This window comes from Schistocerca piceifrons, chromosome 9, assembly GCF_021461385.2.
Source record: "Schistocerca piceifrons isolate TAMUIC-IGC-003096 chromosome 9, iqSchPice1.1, whole genome shotgun sequence".
NCBI lineage: Eukaryota > Metazoa > Arthropoda > Insecta > Orthoptera > Acrididae > Schistocerca > Schistocerca piceifrons.
In genome coordinates, this window is record NC_060146.1 from 43,318,345 (window position 1) to 43,340,216 (window position 21,872).

The 21,872-nt window shown below is 45.0% G+C and overlaps 1 protein-coding gene across 1 annotated transcript in view; it reads right to left on the reverse strand.

Annotated features, from left to right (window-relative positions):
* LOC124717055 (sensory neuron membrane protein 1-like) overlaps positions 1–21,872 on the reverse strand; it is a 201,475-nt gene that overhangs the window by 85,952 nt on the left and 93,651 nt on the right. Inside the window, exon 5 of the mRNA XM_047243736.1 lies at positions 5,467–5,681. Within this exon, the coding sequence (XP_047099692.1) occupies positions 5,467–5,681 (215 nt within the window). The remainder of the gene's footprint in view (positions 1–5,466; positions 5,682–21,872) is intronic.

The window sequence follows — 21,872 nt, forward strand, 5'->3', positions numbered from 1 at the left end:
ACCATCCACATTCATTCACTTTGGAAAAATTATCTGATCTGATTTTCTCGTAATATATGCGGCGACAGCTCGACGACGCCAAAGTATTTTATAGTGCGTTTATTCTTTGAAATAACAGAGATGCATATATGCTTTCTCCGTGGTTGTTAGATCTGCTTTTCTCCTCGCTAAAGCGAGCCAAGTAACATTTGTGCCACTAGCGGTTTGTTTGAGGAGAAAGAGACTGTAAAAGGAAAATAACTGAGGCGTGGAATCACCGGAGCTCTGGATATGTAATGGAGATGGATTTAATACACAATATCCTCCATAAATAAGGTTTGTGACTTTTTTGTTCTGGAGTGAATGAACGAATGAGTTTTTTCTGAATCATTTGATGATAACTTTGGCCCTGTAATTAGTGGGGAAGTTTCAGCTGTGTCGAAGAGAGCCTTCAATCACTGAGTCTGTGTTAAATCGTCCAAAAAAGCTTCGTACACATCTGGAATTCGCAATCTTTCGTAAAAGGAACAAATTGTCCAAACGATTGATTCTCCCGACTGACTGCAGTGTTAACAGTAATAATAAATGTAAAGATCTCTTACAGCAAGCCAGCCGCTGATTACCAAGACGAAGGACTCCACCAAAGATCCTATTTGGCTGATTTCACGTAATGAAATATTATATTAAAAACTGTACATAGATAAAGGAGAGAAAGAGAGAGAGCGAATGAAAATAGAGATAATACTAATAATCTTCCATTAGTCTAATTTTTCGCCTGTCTTATCACGGATCAGCCAAGAGGCCTTACTTTACTGTATAGATTTATGTGTGAAGGTGAAGGGATCTTAAAGGCAACAGATACACGTCTATACCGACAAGACATTACACAGAGATAGCGGCTAGCTGCATTCATCATCTATTCTTAGATAAAGAGACGGCAACTTATTATCCGAACATTTAAAAATGTTAAAAGACCTCGTATTGGAAGAATTTGTCCTCAGTTAGGTGATCCCCACACTCGCTGACAATGCTGAACCAGGACAGTGCCAACGCACCGTTCATCACTGGAGGCAACGCGACGCCATTCATCAGCAGTCCATGTTTCCCTGTCGTGGCATCGCTCCAAACGCGGCCGTTTGTGCTGTGACGTTAACAGCAGCCTACGGACGGGGCTGCATTTCTCTAGTCCACCCATGGACAATCTAGGATCGATGATGTGGGGTTATTATGTGGTGTGACAAGGGCCTCCCGTCGGGCAGACCGTTCGCCGGCTGCAAGTCTTTCGAGTTGACGCCACGTCGGCGACTTGGGCGTCGCTGGGGATGAAATGATGATGATTGGGACAACACAACACCCAGTCCCTGCGCGGAGAAAATCTCCGACCCAATTGGGAATCGAACCCGAGCCCTTAGGATTGACGTTCCGTCGCCTGAGCATTCAGCTACCGGGGGCGGACAATGATGTGGGGTAACACAGAATGATACAGGGAAACAATTACTTGTTCCCGGATGGGACGTGCAGACGTAAAGGAACTATCATATACTTGGTGTACAGCAGTCATCATCACTTTGGTGATTAGACGTGGTCAACCAGAACCTTGGCGAAGATATGCCTGAACTCACGTTCCCATACAATGTAACATCTGGCCACTGTCACACCTGAATGTCCGAAAAATTTAGATATTGAACGACTCGGCAAGCCGTCCAAATAGAGACCCACGATAAAGTCCCATTTAAAGTCTGTCAAGTGCTGTCAGACACGAATACGCACCATCTCCGTGTTCTTCACACTGTTCTCACTCAACATCTGATGCTGTTCACGATCCCCACATACCCGTGGCTCTACTCTTCATTCGATCCCTCCGATACCCTACATTTCAGCAGGATAATGCACGACTGCATGTTGCAGGTCCTGTACGGGCCTTTCTGGATACAGAAATGTTCGACTGCTGCCCTAGCCAGCACATTCTCCAGATCCCTCACCAATTGAAAACGTCTGGCCAATGGTGGCCGAGCAACTGGCTCGTCACAATACGCCAGTCACTACTCTTGATGAACTATGGTATCGTGTTTAAGCTGCATGCGCAGCTGTACTTGTACACGCCATCCAAGCTGTGATTCAATGCCCAGGAGTATCAATGCCGTCTCAGGACTGAAGACCACAACAACAATTACGGCCAGAGGTGGTTGTTCTGGGTACTGATTTATCAGGATCTACCTGTATGCACCCAAATTGCGTGAAAATGTAATCACATGTCAGTTATAGTTCGATATATCGTATTTGTCCAATGAATACCCTTTAATCATCTGCATTTTTTCTTGGTGTAGCAATTTTAATGACCAGTAGTGTAGCATTCGAATTTTAAAGGACTGCAAGGCACGCAGCCCCACGTGGTTTCCCAGTGGCTCCCGGACTGCATAGAAGGCTTCTTTTCCTCGCCACCAGAACGTTGCGTAGCGCTGACGTCCACACATCGGCGGCGCGTTTGCAATGGTGCCAACATCACAGAAACAGGACCATGGACGAGTGGCGTCAAGTGTTCATCTCGGATGAGAACGTATTCAGTCTGATTCTGCACATGCTATCATATATGAAATGAGAACAAATAATGAACTCAGGAAAACGATCGAACGTGATGCTTTCGTGGTTAGCATGTTACGGTGTTAGAAATACTGTTGCATGGACGTATTAACCTCCATATCTTTGAACACAGCACACTCACCGGCCAACATTACTGTGTGTCATACTGCACCACTGGCCGGAAAGTAGCAGCTGCCGAACAAAGAAATTACCATCTGGTGCATAGGATACCTTTGACCCCATAACACAAACGGTTGCGTTTCGAGTGGTGCTGTGAATGGGAACCATGGAGGCTGATGAATGGCGTCGCATAACGTTCAGCGTGAACTGCTGATCTGCCCTACTGCGCACGACCATTGTTGACGACTATGGCGGCATACTAGGTAGAGTTCTCATTCCAATGGTTCAAATGGCTCTGAGCACTATGGGGCTTAACATCTGAGGTCATCAGTCCCCTAGAACTTAGAACTACGTAAACCTAACTAACCTAAGGACGTCACACACATCCATGCCCGAGGCAGGATTCAAACCTGCGACCGTAGCAGCCACGTGGTTTCAAACTGAAGCGCCTAGAACCTCTCGGCCACCGTGGCCGGCAGCGTTCTCATTCTTGAAATGTTTTGGAGATGCGTGGTAAGCCATGAGGTGTGGTTTCAGGTTATAGTTGTTAGTGATTGAGGGAACTCTGTTTGCACAATATGAGATCATGGACACCCTACGTCCTCATGTGTTACCTCTCAAGTGGCAGTATCGTGGCGCCATCTTTTTTACTGGACAGTGCTCGTCCACCCATGGCACGTTATTCTATGAAATGTCTGATTGATGCTGAGGTATTCCCATGGCCAACATGATCCCCAGATCTGTCTCGAATGAAACATGTGCTGGACTAGCTCATACAGTAACTCCATCTCGATGCCAGTACCCGGGATATCACGGATCAATAGCTCTGGACCAGCCTACCTCAGAAGAATCCTTTATGGTACCCTCCCCAACCCAATCAGTACACAATTCCAGGTCAGACGGGCTGCAACGTCTTATTGATAAGTGGGCTCACGGTGTCAAATTCTTTGAAATCACTGCACTAACATCACATCTCAACTCTTGACGTTTCATATCCGTTCCTCTTCCCACTCCTTTCGCTTCTTTTTGTCAGGCGGCGTGTATTGTAAACAGTAACTGCCCTAGCGATTTCCTTGTGTTACTATTAGATTTCGTTCCGTTAAGAGAATTATGTGCATTTCCATCAACAGGAAAGTCCTGAAAGCAGTCAAAAATTTGGTCCAATATTTGGTGCAGTTATGGAGCTGTGGTGTAGGGGTAAGGGTTTGGTTGGATAAGAAGAAGAGGCAGGATGGTAGGACATCTCTCAGGGAATAACTTCCATGGTACTAGAGGGAGTTGTAGAGGGTAAAAATGGCAGAAGGAGGCAGATTAGGATACATCCAGCAAATAATTGAGGACGCAGGTTTCAAGGCTACTCAGCGATGAAAAGATTGTCACACGAGAGGATTCGTGGTTGGCGGTATCCAATAAGTCAGAGACAAGAACAGACACCAATGGTGATCTAGCAGCTCTCGAAGAATGAAACTACAGTGAAATAGAATCTTTGTAGCCATTTACAGGTGTTTATAAAGATCAACGGGGACAGTTGAAAATGTGTCCCCCCACCGGCACTCGAACCCAGGACCTCCTGCTTACGTGGCAGACGCTTTGTCGGACTGAGCCTTCGAGGACACAGACGATACTGTGACTGCAAGGACTTATCTCTCATTTCCAACTTACTGTCCACACACTACATTAGTAGTGTCCCTGCCCATGGGGCACAGGTTTTGTTGGGTTGGCAGAAGAGCCAACACCGCGTTACTAGAGGAGGCCGAAAGGCACGCGTTTTAGCTCACGCAGACTGGCGTGAGGAGGGAAGAACTATACTGACGTGAGGTCTGGAACATGACAAGGAATTAGAAATCAGAAAGCGGACGTAATTACTTTTATAACTTTAATCCATTAATGATGAACGTCGCTCTTGACGGTACATGATTCACAATATTATCTGTTCAGAAGTCATAGTAACTGAATATGGCGCCTTGCTAGGTCGTAGCAAATGACGTAGCTGAAGGCGATGCTAAACTGTCGCCTCTGCAAATGAGAGCGTATGTAGTCAGTGAACAATCGCTAGCAAAGTCGGCTGTACAACTCGGGCGAGTGCTAGGGAGTCTCTCTAGACTAGACCTGCCGTGTGGCGGCGCTCGGTCTGCTATTACTGATAGTGGCGACACGCGTGTCCGACGTATAGTAACGGACCGCGGCCGATTTAAAGGCTACCACCTAGCAAGTGTGGTGTCTGGCGATGACACCACAGGTTTTCAACTGTCCCCGTTGATATTTATCAACTCCTGTAAGCAGCTCCAAAGGTCTGTATTTCACTGCAATTTCATAAAAACTTTTGGTGCGTAAGTCTAAGGGATGCCCGCCTCTAGTACAGGAACATGACATCAGTGTAGTCTCCGATGTTTACTGCCCTCTGCATCCATGGACGAACAGCGATGGCTGAGATTCCTGAAGTTCTGTTTGTAGAATCCTTGTTGATTCTTACAGAGGGGATCTCGGCTCTATAAAAACGTATACTGATCTGGAGTCATCAGTGTTGTGACTGCTTTGATGCTGCGCACTACAAGTTGTTCTCCTGTGCCAGCCCCTTCATCGCAGAGCAGCACATACACGCAGGTCTTCGATCATTTCTGGAATAGATTCCAGCCTCTGTGTTCCCCGACATGTTTTACCCTCTAGTACCAATGAAAGTTATTCCCTGATGTCTTAGCACATCTCCTATCATGCTGTTCCACAGACTATTTTGCAGAGTAAAGGAGGAGGCTCTGGATGCTATTGGGTACTGCAGGTTTGCCTTACAGACAGAGGTCTGCGCCGAAGGCGATGATGGGCTCCTTGGGGTCCCTGAAGGGAGGGAAGATGGTGGAGTCTGTGCCACGCAGGTCGTTGCACGGGTCGCCCCGCCACGACGACATCTTGGGCTCGCCGTTGAAGGCCACCACGCGGCCCAGGTCGTCGATGTTCTGGATGCCGCGCTTCACCCGCAGCCGCCCGGCGTCCACCGTGCCATTTTTCTGCAACATAAGATACAGGACTCACTCTACACTGTTAGTATGTTTCCACAAAACCAATGAAAAGGAACCAGACTGAATGTTGGAGTGGGACATCACTCCTACCAAATGACAGCATGACAATAACACGTTGAACATAGTGTCCCAGAAGGTTCGATGCTTGTCCTGTTCCTGTTTTTGATGATGATTACCATGGTTTTAGGATGCTAAACTGCTGGCTGATCTACACCCTCCCCATTATTTACCTAGGCAAATAAGTTCCGAAAGAAGTAAACAAGAAAAAGTTTACATTACTGGGATTTTCTTGACCTGGCTAAGGCCTTCAACAATCACAACAGTGGTTCTCCAACCAGTCATTGTCACTCGCTTGGGAGTAAGGGGATGGCGGAAGGGTGGGGGGTGGGGGGAGGTTCCCTTCAGGAGAAGGGCGGCATGGATCAGGGAAAATGTTCCGTACTTTCTTTCATGATTACTCTTTTAGTTATCGATACTGAAAGACAAATTGTTGTAAGTGATATTGTATACATAACCACCACAAAGCTCCTTAAATTCTTATTTTCTGCAAGTAATTTCGACAGCAGACTTAACAATTTTAAAATGGTGTGTGCAACTTCATAATTTTAAAATAGCAATGATTTTAAAATTATGAAGTTATGAACACAATTTTAAAATTTTTAAGTATCCTACATGGTGACATACTGTCGAAATGATTTGCAGAAAAATAAATACCGCAGCACCTTTTTGGGGGTTATATAGATAATGCCATTTGCACGTGAAATAAGGTTAGTTTTCATGTTCTCTTTCAATAATTTTAAAATCACTATTATTTTAAAATCATGAAAACACTGTACACCAATTTTTAAAATTTTAGTTTCTGATGGATAATGATGTAATTTCGAAACTACGTGCAGGAAATAAAACTTTTAGTAGTTTCGTGGCGGCTATATATAAAAGTGGCTAACGGATTTAATTTCCTGGATGCTGAGTTACACACAACAACTGAATTTAATTTGTTTATAAACGACATCTGAATTAATTAAACTTGAAAAACTTCAATATAAAAATTCTTTACAGTTAAGTAATTTTTCAGGAATATGCTTATAATGTTCCTGGTGGAAAATGAAGATTTCCTTTTGTCACAACTTCACAGAAAGTTAACTTACCCTCATGCAATGATTACTGATGAAAGGATGAAATAAAGTATGTGGAAATGGGAATGCGAGTCTCCAGTTGATGGAACCAGATACGACGAGATATCCATCTGTTAATAACAGTATAGGGAACCACTAATAAATAGTCATGTGATTATTGAAAGAGCTATTATTACCACTATTATTAAATGTAGTTAAAATTCATTTTACTTGCATATTATATTCATATTGCGGGCATTAAATCCGTTTTGTACTGTCTAAATTTGTAGCATAAAGTAATTTAAATTTAAATTATGCACAAATTTCAAAAAAATATACAAGTGCAGTTCAAGTACGATTGTATTCATAACTTAACCATTTCACAATTAACGTCATGATGTAACTCTTTCACGATTAATGCTGGTCTGTTTAAAATATAAGATTTACAAAAAATGTGATAAATATTATGAAAGTAATGAATTACTGAAGAAATGTTGAAAATGACATTGAAATTATTAATAAATATTTTTGTAGATACAAAAATTTAATTTCCCTTATTATAAACTTTTTGTGCATTAAAAAGTTCCCGTTTATGCAATTGTGACTGTGCCTCTGCATTGTCATTTAAACGAGGGTTGGAACTTAAATAGTGGGCAATGTTTATTTACAACTTATACAATATAGATAAATGTTTCCAAAAACCTGTCTTTCAGAGTAGTCACCAGAATTGTGTATAACCAGTTGTCAGTGATGTGGAACTCATAGGATAGCTTTAGCAGCGCCAGTTGTGTTGATAGTTCGAGAGGAGCGGTCTATTTCCCGAATCTCTGTAACAGTTCTGAAACGAATGCCAAGAAGTGCTTCCTTCATCTTATGAATGAAGTTGAAATCACAAGGGCTTAAGTCCTGGGACTGTGGTGGATTGCGGGCTGTGTTCCAAAAATGAACAGCTTAGAGGATGAAGCGGCGACACTTTCTGCAGGATCCGCCCATCACTTTGTACGACGATGCCCGGTCTCTTGTGGCACGAACCTGTGACCGATTTGTTCGATCGATGGGGCTTGATTCCTGAGATGAAGGAACCACTTTATCGCATTCGTTTCAGAACTGTTACAGAGATTCGTCAGGCAGCAGACCGCTCCACTCCATGTATCAACACATCTGGCACTGCTAAATGTGTCCTACGACTTTCACATTGCTGGCAAGGGGTTGTATCAATGCTGGTGACTACTATCAAGGACAGGAGAACATTGAAACATGTGTCTGCTTTGTGAAAGCTGTAAATAAATATATGCCACTACTAAAGTTACAACCCCCGTGCCTGAGGAACCTTGACAACATTTTAATCTACGGTGAAGATGAGGGCGCAGGCTACCATTCTAAGGCGGCACGTAGGCGCTGATTTGAAAAAGGTTCGGAGCCACCAACTGAAAAAAATTACATATGAAATCAGAATTTTTTGGTGCGAAGGCATCCCCTTGCATGAATGGAGCCATACCTCAACATCAGAAAACAGAGGGTTACATTAACATAAGACACTATCGAATGAGACTAAATTCGGAGTGGTTAACCATGGAATATGGTATCCCACATGGCTCAGTATTTGGCCCAGTCTAGTTATTGACCTACACAGATCATATACCAGTGGTATCGAAGAAGTCTACAAAAACTATGGCGTATGCTGCTAACACAAGCGTACTGATACAGGGCTCAATGAGATGTATAAGAGACACAGCCAGGAATATACAAGAATAGCACACTCTCAGCACTGACGTAATGTGCCAGAAAGCCTGTGATATTAGTATGCCTTCGAATGGTGACTATTATGTACTAGAGAAAGTCAGCAAATCTACCAACTGACTCAAAGGGTAAACAAATGAATCTCGAATGAGGACGAAATTGAATACAATGTCCCGTGAGCACACTTTTCCTCGTAACCAACATAAATTATTTACCATGGATACTGCAGGACGCTTCTAAACTGTCACACCTGATGATACAAGTACAGTGATAAGGGATCCAAATGCATTCCTACCAGACATAGCCATGAGAATAATGGCTGACAACTGGCTTACCGCGAAAAAATAGCCCTTGTTCTTAGAAACAACTTCCACTACGGAATTCTAGACCCAGATCTTACTCATGGGCGCTAGAAGCAGAGGTCAGTGGGTACACGCAAAATAAAACTATCCGTCTGAAAGTTATAGTCATCATGATCGAGAACTGACTGATGGGGCACCGGCAGGTGAGGAAGTTAAAGAAATATCTCACTTACTCCTGCTTTGTATTTATAAATGTCTCTTTCTCAGTGGACCTGCAGACAGGTTTACTAGTGTATTTGGTGTGCTTTCACGTGATACTATCTTCTGAGCACGATCTTCCGGGGCAATGCTGCTTAGGTCAAGAATAAATTTATTTTACAGACTCGTCAGTACTGAAGTCATGTAAAGTGGATGACCGAACTTCTTGCAGAAGTCTGTGCGGTGATCCAGGGGTCTTACAGTCACACGTTAATACATGTACTCCCGCATGGAATTCGCGATTAATAATAAGAGTGCATTCAGCATCAGCTGCGAAATGAACATGCAAATTGGAAGGAATACATAGAAAATGTTGTGGGGAAGGCTAACCAAAGGCTGCCTTTCATTGACAGGACGCTAAGAAAACGTTAACATATCTACTAAATACGCTACGCTTGTCCGTCCTCTTTTAGAATACTGGTGCGCGGTGTGGGATCCTTACCAGATAGAACTGACGGAGTACATCGAAAAAGTTCAAAGAAAGGCAGCACGTTTTGCATTATCGCCAAATATGGGAGAGTAGGCTGAAGTTCAAGACATTAGTCAGGAAGAATCAATACGCAAAGAAGTGGGATACGGAAGTACTAAGGAATGACGAGATATGTTTGAAGTTCTCTAACGCTATAGATACAGCAATAAGGAATAGCGCAGTAGGCAGTACAGTTGAGGAGGAATGGACATCTCTAAAAAGGGCCATCACAAAAGTTGGGAAGGAAAACGTAGGTACAAAGAAGGTAGCTGCGAAGAAACAATGGGTAACAGAAGAAATACTTCAGTTGACTGATGAAAGGAGGAAGTACAAACATGTTCCGGGAAATTCAGGAATACAGAAATACAAGTCGCTGAGGAATGAAATAAATAGGAAATGCAGGGAAGCTAAGACGAAATGGCTGCAGGGAAAATGTGAAGAAATCGAAAAAGATATGATTGTCGGAAGGACAGACTCAGCATACAGGAAAGTCAAAACTACCTTTGGTGACATTGAAAGCAACGGTGGTAACATTAAGAGTGCAACGGGAATTCCACTGTTAAATGCAGTGGAGAGAGCAGATAGGTGGAAAGAATACATCGAAAGCCTCTATGAGGGTGAGGATTTGTCTGATGTGATAGAAGAAGAAACAGGAGTCGATTTAGAAGAGATAGGGGATCCAGTATTAGAATCGGAATTTAAAAGAGCTTTGGAGGACTTACGGCCAAATAAGGCAGAAGGGATAGATAACATTCCATCAGAATTTCTAAAATCATTGGGGGAAGTGGCAACAAAACGACTATTCACGTTGGTGTGTACAATATATGAGTCTGGCGATATACTATCTGACTTTCGGAAAAGCATCATCCACACAATTCCGAAGACGGCAAGAGCTGACAATTGCGAGAATTATCGCACAATCAGCTTAACAGCTCATGCATCGAAGTTGCTTACAAGAATAATATACAGAAGAATGGAAAAGAAAACTGAGAATGCGCTAGGTGACGATCAGTTTGGCTTTAGGAAAAGTAAAGGGACGAGAGAGGCAATTCTGACGTTACGGCTAATAATGGAAGCAAGGCTAAAGAAAAATCAAGACACTTTCATAGGATTTGTCGACCTGTAAAAAGCGTTCGACAATATAAAATGGTGCAAGCTGTTCGAGATTCTGAAAAAAGTAGGGGTAAGCTATAGGGAGAGACGGGTCATATACAATATGTACAACAACCAAGAGGGAATAATAAGAGTGGACGATCAAGAACGAAGTGCTCGTATTAAGAATGGTGTAAGACAAGGCTGTAGCCTTTCGCCCCTACTCCCTACTCTTCAATCTGAACATCGAGGAAGCAATGATGGAAATAAAAGAAAGGTTCAGGAGTGGAATTAAAATACAAGGTGAAAGGATATCAATGATACGATTCGCTGATGACATTGCTATCCTGAGTGAAAGTGAAGAAGAATTAAATGATCTGCTGAACGGAATGAACAGTCTAATGAGTACACAGTATGGTTTGAGAGTAAATCGGAGAAAGACGAGAGTAATGAGAAGCAGTAGAAATGAGAACAGCGAGAAACTTAACATTATTGATGGTCACGAAGTCAATGAAGTTAAGGAATTCTGCTACCTAGGCAGTAAAATAACCAATGACGGACGGAGCAAGGAGGACATCAAAAGCAGACTCGCTATGGCAAAAAAGGCATTTCTGGCCAACAGATGTCTACTAATATCAAATACCGGCCTTAATTTGAGGAAGAAATTTCTGAGGATGTACGTCTGGAGTACTGCATTGTATGGTAGTGAAACATGGACTGTGGGAAAACCGGAACAGAAGAAAATCGAAGCATTTGAGATGTGGTGCTATGGACGTATGTTGAAAATTAGGTGGACTGATAAGGTAAGGAATGAGGAGGTTCTACGCAGAATCGGAGAGGAAAGGAATATGTGGAAAACACTGATAAGGAGAAGGGACAGGATGATAGGACATCTGCTAAGACATGAGGGAATGACTTCCATGGTACTAGAGGGAGCTGTAGAGGGCAAAAAGTGTAGAGGAAGACAGAGATTGGAATATGTCAAGCAAATAATTGAGGACGTAGGTTGCAAGTGCTACTCTGAGATGAAGAGGTTAGCACAGGAAAGGAATTCGTGGCGGGCCGCATCAAAAAAAAGGAAAAAAAAGGGAGAGTGTCACAGAAATGATACAAGATTAAAGAAAGGCATTTTTCGTTGCGACGGAATCTTCTCACGAAATTCCAATCACAACCTTTCTCCTCCGAATGCGAAAGTATTTTCTCGGTGCAATGGCAAATGGTGTTTTGTCGATATGCTGTTTACATTTTGAGCAAAATATTTCGACAGCAGACGCAGCCGCCTTCTTCAGGCGCTGCGAGTTTAGCTGTTATGCGTACTCGCTGCGTGAACCTCAACCAGGTTGCAAACTAGTGTTCGTCTGACACCGGTATTTGTAGTCAAGCTCGATTCTCGAAATCCGCTAAGCAGGGAACCTATACACAGAGAGTGGTGAAACCGCACGTGATTGGCTGATCAGCTGAGACGCCATTGTCTTCCATTGGAGTCTCTCGTTTCCTATGTTCCCAGTGCTTCCTGCAGTTGGACTATCGGAAAACTGTTTCAGTCTTAGCATACCATGTCTGCAGATTTCTTGCCTTTGGAAGAAAATAGTGTATTTGAAATCTTCTGAGCAGTGTTATCCATAAAACATTTCTCCACTATGTCGTAATGCCGCTTGTAGGTCTGCAAGATACATTCAAGATTATAAATACACGAAGTGCATTCGCAGTTCCGAATATGAAATACTATCAGCTGTATAATGGGACGATGACTGAAAATTTGCATGCATGCATGTCGGAAGGTACATTACATCGTAATGCAGAATAACACAGGCAGTGCAATATCGTATTTATGCGCTGACACCGAGCAAGCGATTTTCAAGTAAAGTGTCTCCCTATACGGGAGTATACATAATGGATGTACGAGTACAGGTTGTAGACACATGGCTGACGACGTATGGAACTTTGTATCTGGCCGCGAATCGTGCACGGATAGCCGAATAGCCTGTCGGCACGGTAGCTAAGCGTGTTCAGTCAGAGGGCTAGCTGCTCCCTGCAATAAAAAAACTGAGAGACTGGATCAAAGATGAGCTTGAACGGCTGTCAAATGGCCGTCCGCCATGAACAAATGCAACGAACATTAACGAACAAAATGAGATAAATAAAAAAAAAGAAAGAAATCGTGAGGCGACCGCTCGTTATAAGCGAGAAATCCGTGTTCGAATCCTGGTCGGGCACAAATCTTCATTCTCATATTTTCATTATACAGTTGATGGTAGTCCATATTCGCAATTGAGAATAGATTTCACCTATTTCATGACGGCTGTAGTCGCCGCAGAGCATGTCCGAATTTACATTACATCGTAATTCAGAATAACACAGACGGTGCAATATCGTAAGTTACAAATCGTGCTGTCGGCAGTTCGATTCTCGCTATCACTAAATTATTTATTTATTTACTTTTATTTGAATTGAATTTATCGGACTGAAATGTACATTAACAAACTCTGGATCACAGTTTCCGAAACGAAACCTCTGTTATTGCGTATACTCGCATTTTCATGCGATTAGTAGTTAAACAGGAAAAGATTGTACCCAGTTGTTTTACTATACTCGCACTCTTTCTCTTTTCTAAACATCGTTACTGAAGTATTTCTTTTGGGTTTTTCCAGCATACGACGGTTTCTAGATCCAAAATGATCTCATCTAGAATATATTAACTGGAAAGGGAAAAACTATGTAAAGGTTAGAGGCTACTAACTTCAATAATGCACGTCCGAATAGGGCACTCTGAAATCGATTCACACTACCTGATCCATTCCCATTTTTTCCGGAAAGTTGTAATAAATGACTAACACACTGTAGCAAGCCACGCTTTAATTTATTCCACATTAAATTAGTGTAGTCATATACTAAATAACAAGCTGGAACTCCTGCTATAATGTGAGTGTCAAACACATGTCTTGTGATACTCAACAAATTCTGGCAAAAATACGAGGGTTGGCAACTATTTATTTACAGCTCGTACAAAATACATACGTGTTTCAAAGTTTTACTGACCTCCAAAGTAGTCACCAGCATTGTGTATAACCCGTTGCCAGCGGTGTGGAAGTCGTAGGATACTCTTAGCAGTGCCAGTTGTGTTGACAGTTCGAGCGGCGCGGTCTATTGCCCGATGAATTTGTAGCAGTTCTGAAGCGAATGCCGTGAAGTGTTTCCCTCAGTTTAGAAATCGAATTGAACTCACGGCGGCTTAAGTGAGGGGAGTGCAGTAGGTGGTATAGCACTTAGCAGCCCCATCAGTCATACAAATCAGTAACAGCTTGCACAGTACGTGCTTGACCATTGTCCTGCAAAATAATGGTCAGGTCTTGTAGAAAGTGTTATCACTTCTGTCTCTCTGCTGTTCATTTTTGGAACACAACCTACGACTAGCTTAGAGACAGTCAGTCATATTATCTGTGGTCTAACGAGCACTGGCAACTCCTTCTCGCTATATAGGCTCTCTACCACTAAGCCCTTGATGCTCTTTTGTTTCTCAGGTATCGTAGTAATATTCAGTGAAACGCAATTTCTCTCAGAGTTTTCCGACTCTGGTGGATGCGATGGCCGACGGTCACCAAATCTTTGCTTAAAGTGCAACCGCCATTACTTTCTGTTAGGTTTTCTGTTACCTTTATTTCGGGAGACTCCTTAATTATTCTGTCTCAGAACATGGAGTTTGCAGCACGATATTCATTTCAGCGTTTTCATTCCACGCAGTGTCCGCCCCTGGTAGCTGAGTGGTCAGCGGGACGGAATGTCAAACGTAAGGGCCCAGGTTCGATTCCCGGCTGGGTAGGAGATTTTCTCCGCTCAGGGACTGGGTGTTGTCCTAATCATCATCATTTCATCCCCATCGACGCGCAAGTCGCCAAAGTGGCGTCAAATCGAAATACTTGCACCCAGCGAACGGTCTACCCGACGGGAGGCCCTAGTCACACGACATTATTACGAGGCCTGTTCAGAAAGTAAGCTCCGATTGATTGCCAAATTGAAACCACAGTGAACATCAGAAATGTTTTACTTGTAACAATTAGCTACACTTTTCAGCTACTTCTCTACGTAGTCGCCGTTCTGACTTAGACTTTTGTCATAGCGTTGTACCAACTTTTCAATAGCCTCATCATAGAAGGCAGCCGCCAGTGCTTTCCGCCAATTCTCCACGCTGGCCTACACCTCGTTGTCTGTGTCAAAATGTTGTCTTCAAAGACAGCGGTTCATGTGACCAGAGATGAAACTCAGGGGGAGACAATTGCGGACTGTATTGTGGGTAATCTCACATTTCCATTTGAAAACGATGCAGGAGCATCGTCATTGCCCCTGCAGAATGCGGCTGAGAATTGTCTTGAAGAAGAAACAGCACGACAGTTATGTAATGTTAGCTGCATAGCTTCAGGCGAAATTTCTCACCAGGCCCTCGTACTTGGCGGCAGACACTATTTTCTAGACATCTTTACGCACTCACTGCGAGCTCAGAAATGAGAAGAGCGACGTGATGCTAACTGGGGTTATACTAGAGACACTACCCAACACATCTGTGCAAAGCTTTATCGGATTTTCATAGTCGTTTCCATTTCGCGACCGATCGGAGCTTACTTTCTGAACGCCCCTCGTATTATATATTCCAAGCAGTGCTCGGCGACATATGATTTACTTCGTTGTTCTAATCGGCTATATCGCTGATTTTCCGTGCATATTTTCTGGACTGTTCTGATAGTCTGCTCCACGTAAGACGTGCCACTTCTGCATGGAATGCATCCGGCTTTGGTATACGTTTTTTATCTTTGGATGGGAGCGAAATACACTGGACGCCATATTGCCGTAGGAGTCTATCGATTTTCCGGATATTTGGGCATCATAAGGTGGATAAGCAGGCTTAGCAACAGAATCAGTACGATTATATGCCTTTTGTAAGGTACTGAAGGAAAGAATTAACCTAAGACCCATATTTCATATCTCGACGGAACTAGATACCAGCTGGCAAAATTCATCCAGTTCAGAAAAAAACAGACCACCTTGAACGGCTAGAGGTAGGACGTTCATATTCACAGGACCTGTACATTACTATGTTCTGCGGAAATGTTTAGCGTTTCAGTTACCTCGGTTCAGCATGTGTCCTGTTGCCTAGTAGGTACAAGGTTCGCCATGGGCCCTGGTAATTTGTTCCACTCGTAATGGCATCGACGTGTAAAAAGAGCGAATGGTGTCCTGTGTTACAGCCATCCGTACTGCATTCGCCTGGCTCCAAAGTTCATCTCTGGTGGCTGACATTGGGTCACAGGGCTGCACCCGTGGTTTCACCATATCTCACACGTTTTCGATTGGCGACAAGTCTGGTGGTGTAGCGCGGCAGAGCAACAAGGTCACATCCTGTGACACCAAGAAGGCGCGTGTTCCTGTAGTGGTCGTGCATTGTCTTGCTGAAAAACGGCGAGTGTGGTGTCCTGCAGAGGGGGTGCTGTTACGGGTCGCAGCACGTAATTCACGTATGTCACACAGGTCACAGTGCTCTGAACAGCCACCAGTTGTGATTTGTGGTTGTACCCAATAGCACCCGTCATCATGGGGCTTTGAGTTGCCGCTGTACGTCTTGTGCATTCATTGTAACGCCGCTCCCACTGTCTGCAGTGTATGGCGGGTCGTGGCCCATCGAACATAAGCCGTTGTGAGGTGGAGGTTACACCATTAAGTTAAGTAACGGTTTAGACTTTGTACGTATGTACTGTTTGTGTTTCCCTTTTTTCGTTTATAAATGTATAGCCATGGTGTTTTTTTAATCATTGACAAAGGTCTTCTTAGGCAACTGTGGGTTTTATTGTTCTGAAGAAGGTGTAGTTATCTACGCCGAAACCTAGGTAAACACTAGGTGCTTTTTTCGCAGTCGAGGCGGGTTTCTAGTTTTTTAATATATTAAGCAACGACTGCTGACGCGCTGCAATGTCGAAGGTTCTTAAAAACCTAAATTCGCTTATCTGCCTTATACTGCACCAATAACTGGAACGATCGGTAGACTTCTACGGAAAAGTGGCAGCCAGTGTATTTTTCTCCCTTTAGTGATGGTGTTGTTGTTGTGATCTTCAGCCCTGAGACTGGTTTGATGCAGCTCTCCATGCTACTCTATCCTGTGCAAGCTTCTTTATCTCCCAGTACGTACTGCAGCCTACATCCTTCTGAATCTGCTTAGTGTATTCATCTCTTGGTCTCCCTCTACGATTTTTACCCTCCACGCTGCCCTCCAATACTAAACTTGTGAACCCTTCATGCCTCAGAACATGTGCTACCAACCGATCCCTTCTTCTAGTCAAGTTGTGCCACAAGCTCCTCTTCTCCCCAATCCTATCCCATACCTCCTCATTAATTGTGTGATCTACCCATCTAATCTTCAGCATTCTTCTGTAGCACCACATTTCGAAAGCTTCTATTCTCTTCTTGTCCAAACTATTTATCGTCCATGTTTCACTTCCATACATGGCTACACTCCATAAAAATACTTTCAGAAACGACTTCCTGACACTTAAAGCTATGATGGTAGAAAGTATTAAAGGTTCACTTTTTGGAAAACTGTAAGCGTCTCCCACTCCAGGGCGTAAGTTTAAATTTGGCACAAAGCTGCCTACAGCCTTCCTCTGCGATGGTACGAAAGCGTGTAACCTGCGACATCACCCCCTGAGCTCGACGTCGCTTCAGACAGAAAGATGTCGACACATGCGAACAAAGCTCAGAAGTTCATGTTACCTGTGAGACTGGTTAATGATATCACAATGTAACCGAATTTTACCCCAGTTCTGTTCAATGCCAGGTGGACGTGTCATCCGATGGCAAGTTCGTCACAGCCCCTATTACCTACATTTCACCACTCCTTTCGACGCCTCTGTGACGGATTCATGCGGATTTCTTAAGGGTGGTCGAGGAAAACATTTTAAACACACCGCCTCTGAGAATCGACGAGAAAAGGCCTAAGGGCTTAAATGAAGGTCAGTGTTTGTGCTGTGCTGATCGACATTAACGCTGACGTGGCCATATTTACTATACACTGAAGGCCCAAAGAAACTGGTATAGGCATGGGTATTCAAACACAGAGATACGTAAACAGGCAGAATAAGGCGCTGCCTGCGATCGGCAACACTTATATTAGACAACAAATGTCTGGTGCCGTTGTTAGATCAGTTATTGCTGCTACAATGGCAGGTTATAAAGATTTAAGTGAGTTTCGATGTGGTGTTATAGTCGCCGCACGAGCGATGAGATGCAGCATCTCCGAGGTAGCGATGAAGTGAGGATTTTTCGGTGCGAGCATTTCAAGAGTCTACCGTGAATAGCAGGAACCCGGTAACACATCAAATCTCCGACATCGCTGCGGCCGGGGAAAGATCCTGCAAGAACGGGACCAACGACGACTGAAGAGAATCGTCAACGTGACAGAGGTGCAACCTTTCCGCAAATTGCTGCAGATTTCAGTCTCGGACCATCAAGACGTGTCAGCATGCGAACAATTGAACGAAACACCATCGATATGGGCTTTCCGAACCGAAAAGGAACTCGTGTACCCTTGATAACTGCACAACAAAAAGCTTTACGCCTCGACTGGGCCCCTCAACACCGCCTTTAGACTGTTGATCACTCGAAACATGTTGCCTGGTCGGCCGAGTCTCGTTTCAAATTGTATCGAGCGGATGGGCGTGTACGGGTATGGAGACAACCTCATGAACCCACGGTCCCTGGTTGACAGCAGGGGATTGTTCAAGCTGGCGGAGGCTTTGTAATGGTGTGTGGCGTGTGCAGTTGCAGTGACGTGGGACTCCTGATAAGTCTCGATACGACTCTGACAGGTGACACGTACGTAAGCATCCTCTCTGAATCCTTGCATCCATTCATGTCCATTGTGCATTCCGACGGACTTAGGCAGTTCCAGCAGGACAATGATACACCCCACACGTCCAGAATTGCTACAGAGTGGGTCCAGGAATACTCTTATGAGTTCAGACACTTCCGCTGGCCACCAAGCTCGCCAGACATGAACGTTTATTGAGCGTACCAGGGATGTCTTGTAACTTGCTGTCCACAAGAGATCTCCACCACCTCGTACTCCTACGGATGTATAGACGGCCCTGCAGGATTCGTCGTGTCAGTTCCCTCCAGCACTACCACAGCATTAGTCGAGTCCATGCCACGTCGTGTTGCGGCGCTTCTGCATGCTCGCGGGGACCCTACGCGATATTAGGCAAGTGTACCAGTTTCTTTGCCTCTTCAGTGTGGTATAAACGGCGCATGCCTCGCCTTTCGTTAAACGTAGAGTGAACACGAATTGAGCGACGCTACGTTCAAAAGTCAAGTGTGCTGCTGCAGTTTAGTCCACAGGCGAGTCTAAGGTTACGTATAAAATCGATGTGTGCGCGGGTGACAGAAGCCAACCTGTTGAACAGGAAGAGCCCATAGTCTCTTGGGTTACACGCACCGCTCCTGCCTTTCAACGTTCTCCAATCGTAGAGAATGGGCTAGACAGGTTCACCGGATACCTAGCCCTGCAGCCAAGCTCTGCATGTCGAGCTAAGATACGGCAGCTGTCGCATGCCGTCATGGAGTGGAGCGAGATAGGAGTGACGGGTGCTACTACACAGTTACACCTATCGTGGGAAATTGCGAACTTGTGTTCTGTATGGCTACTGTAATGAAAGATAGGTCACCCTTCGACCTGCTCACGAAACCTCGTATTTTGTTAATAATGATGTGGGAGAACCTCTTAACACTGTACTGTCGCCGGTTGGGGTAGCCGAGCGGTTCTAGGCGCTACAATCTGGAACCGCGCGACCGATACGGTCGCAGGTTCAAATCCTGCCTCGGGCATGGATGTGTGTGATGTCCTTAGGTTAGTTAGGTTTAAGTAGTTAGAAGTTCTAGGGGACTGATGACCTCAGAATGGCTCTGAGCACTATGGGACTCAACGATGACCTCAGAAGTTAAGTCCTATAGTGCTCAGAGCCATTTGAATCCTGCCTCGGGCATGGATGTGTGTGATGTCCTTAGCTTAGTTAGGTTTAAGTTGTTCTAAGTTCTAGGGGACTGATGACCTCAGATGTTAAGGGGGATAGGACGTCGAACGGGCTGAATTGGAGCAGGAGAGACACCACAGGACATTTTAATGTCCACCGTCTATACTTTTACAAATAAATTCATAAAACGTTGTCAGGATGACCAGGAAGGATACACGATTCACACTCATAGCAGTGGAAGTTCAGAAACATACCAAAATTAAATTCTTTTTACATGTGAAATCCCATCATTTTTTCACTTACTATTGGCTGCATTTGTTGATATAGGTACACTTTTCTTCATAAGTAAGAGAGATTTTTCGATGAATTTTGCACAGCATACAAATCATACTTACAGGTGTATGAACCTCTAGAATTTTCCAAATCTGTTAGAAACTGCGGTAAAAATCGACATATTTAACAATAAACTTTGAGTTTTTTCTACACATGAAATTTAAAATGTAACAGCTCACTCATTTTATCATAAATTAAATACACTCCTGGAAATGGAAAAAAGAACACATTGACACCGGTGTGTCAGACCCACCATACTTGCTCCGGACACTGCGAGAGGGCTGTACAAGCAATGATCACACGCACGGCACAGCGGACACACCAGGAACCGCGTCCGCCCCGGTAGCTGAGTGGTCAGCGTGACAGACTGTCAATCCTAAGGGCCCGGGTTCGATTCCCGGCTGGGTCGGAGATTTTCTCCGCTCAGGGACTGGGTGTTGTGTTGTCCTAATCATCATCATTTCATCCCCATCGACGCGCAGGTCGCCGAAGTGGCGTCAAATCGAAAGACCTGCACCAGGCGAACGGTCTCCCCGACGGGAGGCCCTAGCCACACGACATTTCCATTTACCAGGAACCGCGGTGTTGGCCGTCGAATGGCGCTAGCTGCGCAGCATTTGTGCACCGCCGCCGTCAGTGTCAGCCAGTTTGCCGTGGCATACGGAGCTCCATCGCAGTCTTTAACACTGGTAGCATGCCGCGACAGCGTGGACGTGAACCGTATGTGCAGTTGACGGACTTTGAGCGAGGGCGTGTAGTGGGCATGCGGGAGGCCGGGTGGACGTACCGCCGAATTGCTCAACACGTGGGGCGTGAGGTCTCCACAGTACATCGATGTTGTCGCCAGTGGTCAGCGGAAGGTGCACGTGCCCGTCGACCTGGGACCGGACCGCAGCGACGCACGGATGCACGCCAAGACCGTAGGATCCTACGCAGTGCCGTAGGGGACCGCACCGCCACTTCCCAGCAAATTAGGGACACTGTTGCTCCTGGGGTATCGGCGAGGACCATTCGCAACCGTCTCCATGAAGCTGGGCTACGGTCCCGCACACCGTTAGGCCGTCTTCCACTCACGCCCCAACATCGTGCAGCCCGCCTCCAGTGGTGTCGCGACAGGCGTGAATGGAGGGACGAATGGAGACGTGTCGTCTTCAGCGATGAGAGTCGCTTCTGCCTTGGTGCCAATGATGGTCGTATGCGTGTTTGGCGCCGTGCAGGTGAGCGCCACAATCAGGACTGCATACGACCGAGGCACACAGGGCCAACACCCGGCATCATGGTGTGGGGAGCGATCTCCTACACTGGCCGTACACCACTGGTGATCGTCGAGGGGACACTGAATAATGCACGGTACATCCAAACCGTCATCGAACCCATCGTTGTACCATTCCTAGACCGGCAAGGGAACTTGCTGTTCCAACAGGACAATACACGTCCGCATGTATCCCGTGCCACCCAACGTGCTCTAGAAGGTGTAAGTCAACTACCCTGGCCAGCAAGATTTACGGATCTGTCCCCCATTGAGCATGTTTGGGACTGGATGAAGCGTCGTCTCACGCGGTCTGCACGTCCAGCACGAACGTTGGTCCAACTGAGGCGCCAGGTGGAAATGGCATGGCAAGCCGTTCCACAGGACTACATCCAGCATCTCTACGATCGTCTCCATGGGAGAATAGCAGCCTGCATTGCTGCGAAAGGTGGATATACACTGTACTAGTGCCGACATTGTGCATGCTCTGTTGCCTGTGTCTATGTGCCTGTGGTTCTGTCAGTGTGATCATGTGATGTATCTGACCCCAGGAATGTGTCAATAAAGTTTCCCCTTCCTGGGACAATGAATTCACGGTGTTCTTATTTCA